General features: G+C 40.2%; 1 protein-coding gene across 1 annotated transcript in view; it reads left to right on the top strand.

Moving 5' to 3' along the window:
- Positions 1–2,191: 2,191 nt before the first annotated feature.
- LOC138054325 (uncharacterized) overlaps positions 2,192–2,500 on the top strand; it is an 819-nt gene continuing 510 nt past the window's right edge. The window contains exon 1 of the mRNA XM_068900790.1: positions 2,192–2,500. This exon is cut by the window's right edge and continues 510 nt beyond it. Within this exon, the coding sequence (XP_068756891.1) occupies positions 2,192–2,500 (309 nt within the window).

The raw sequence follows: 2,500 nt of genomic DNA, 5'->3' as shown, positions 1-2,500 counted from the left end.
TGGGCTAAGGAAACTATTCAATTTTCCTTGGATAATGCTAAAACTCCGAAGGAGAAAACGTCAGTGTACAAGACTCTACAAATGCAACTTGAGCAACAAGGTACGAGGTTGTTTTTTTCTCCAAAGATTTTTCAAGATTGAACGGCACAAGCGGGATTCTGTTACAAACTATTCTTGCATTAAATTTTGAAATCCTGTATTACCCAGATATTTAGATGTGTTGATTTAGTAAGCTGTCACTTTGGTTATTCTTTTGTTATATTACTTACTATTGTTTTTCAGTAAAAACGAGACTTGTCATATTATATAAGGCAAGCTGACGTTGCCCTAAGTATAAACTATCACAAAGAGACCACTTGAACTGGTCTGCTGCCTAGAAGAAAGCGTAATTAAGTTTGTAAGATCATATTATTAAGCATCCTTAATTAATTAAGTACGCTTATCGACACTGTAAGTTTTCAGCTTGTCCCTCAAGCTTTGGTCGGCTGAAACGACTTTGCCCTCCTGAATCAGTTTTTTCTCTTCTTGAGCACTATAGAATTCCTTAAATCTGGTATTACATATTCTCTTTACTAGCTCTTGCCATATGGAGCAAGCCCTAATCTCTTCAAATGGTGCTGTGCATGCCCTTTTTGATGCTGCCAAAAATAACTCTTGTAGCTCCTCGTCTAAAGCAACCGATTGTTTTGTCAGCTTCATAAGGTTTTTTGGATATCTCTTCAGATTTTTTTCAGTCAACATTTCTCTTATTCTTTTATCTAACGTTAACAAAACAACAGTAAACTTACTATTGAAGAAAGTCAACTTTCCCTCGTCCAACCTTTTTAGACCCAATGGCAAAGATGTTTTCTCCTCTGCAGAACAGACCATTTCAGACATAATTTTAACTTCGGCTGCATAATTTTCCTTTGTCGCTTCTGAAACTCTCCTGGCTCCTTTCCGCCCATTAACAATCTTTTCTCTTCCTTTCCGTAGTTTGCGCAGCGCCGCCCCAGATACTCTAGCAACGTCCACAAAGTCGGAATCGACAACAGTGTCCGCGCCTTCACTTGCATTTGTTTGGGTTTTCCGTTTGTCAGTGTCAATCTTAATTTGCATGACTGCGCTGTGAAAATTTTCGTAAAGTGCCCAGTAGATGGTGTTAAGAACAACGGCAGCATGAAAGTTGACTTCGTCTGTTTCGTTCTCCTGCAACTGAATGGTGGTGACAATTATCTTTTTCATGTTTCTCCAGACTTCTGATTCCTCCACCGTCAACAACAATTGGGAACAAATAACTGAAAACGAAGCCCTTTTGTCACTGTTTTTCACCTTAGCGCTGGATATTTCGGTGAAAGCTTTAATTATTTTGGAGTAAATATCCCGACAAAGCTTCACAAACATTACCCTGATCGTGTCGCTATTGAGTAGGGTGGACACCATTTGCTTGCGAACTGGAAATATTGACAATGATTTTTCATTTCTTAATTCATTTTCGCAATGTGTTTGTGCACTCAAAACGTAAGACTTAAGAGTCTCCTCCAGCCTTTTTACGTCGTCGTTAGAAAGGTATTTTCCAGAACTCTTTTTCCTTTTCTCTTTACTGGACTCATTCCCCTGTTTGTTTCTGGCTTTTGGTACCTTTTTCCTCCTTACATCTTTCTGTCCTCTGCTAGGCGATTCCTCCCCAGACATGTCCGACGAATCATTTCCACTCGATAGGTCGGAAAAGTCACTCCACTCGTCTTCTGAATCATCCTCACTTTCATGTTCACTGTCAAGGTCAAGGAAGTTGTCAAGGAGGGCTTGGCTTAAATTTGGAAGCGATACTGCTGAGAGAAATCCTATATCTGCCTCATTCACGAAGGTAATATCGCCCGCCATTTTCCCTGCGCGACATCCGCGAAAATCCTCGCAGCAATGTACGTGCGTGTCGCGCACGCGATGGCGCAATTTGTTCTAAAAATAGAATAATTGTCCCATATCATGGAGCCAACCCCAATACTAGAAATGGCGCGCGCTTACGGTCTCCATCCCCGATTATGGCTCCTGGCCGAATCTAATGCAAATGAGAAAAATCAATTGTTTCCGCTCAATTGTTTCCGCTCACTGCTCACTTGCATGTGTGCGCATAGCAGACAAGACGCTTATTTCGAAGCTCTTCACTCTGATCAGTTTTTTTAGTTAAAACGTTGCTGAAACCTTGACCAAAATGGTAAAAGACACAGTCCAATCATTGAAACTGGAAAATGACAAGTTAAAAGACAAAATTCAAGAAATTTTTGGTGAATTACAAAACCTACGCGACGAAGTTAAGGCTGGCCGAAATGGCGGCCAAACTAACTCATCTGAAGCTACTGAAGAGGGAATTACCACGGCAACTCCGAGCAATATCCAAGAAGATTTTAAGAAGTATGTCAACGACAAGATGTCTCTTATTGAAAAATCTGTTAAACATTTGTCATCTCAAGTGGATAAAATATCATCTTCACTGGATCAAGTATTGGAATATTCGTATTCA

This window comes from Montipora capricornis, chromosome 6 (genome assembly GCF_036669925.1).
Source record: "Montipora capricornis isolate CH-2021 chromosome 6, ASM3666992v2, whole genome shotgun sequence".
NCBI classification, from domain to species: domain Eukaryota; kingdom Metazoa; phylum Cnidaria; class Anthozoa; order Scleractinia; family Acroporidae; genus Montipora; species Montipora capricornis.
Note: the sequence above shows the minus strand (reverse complement) of the source record. Positions and strands in the feature narration are given on the sequence as shown.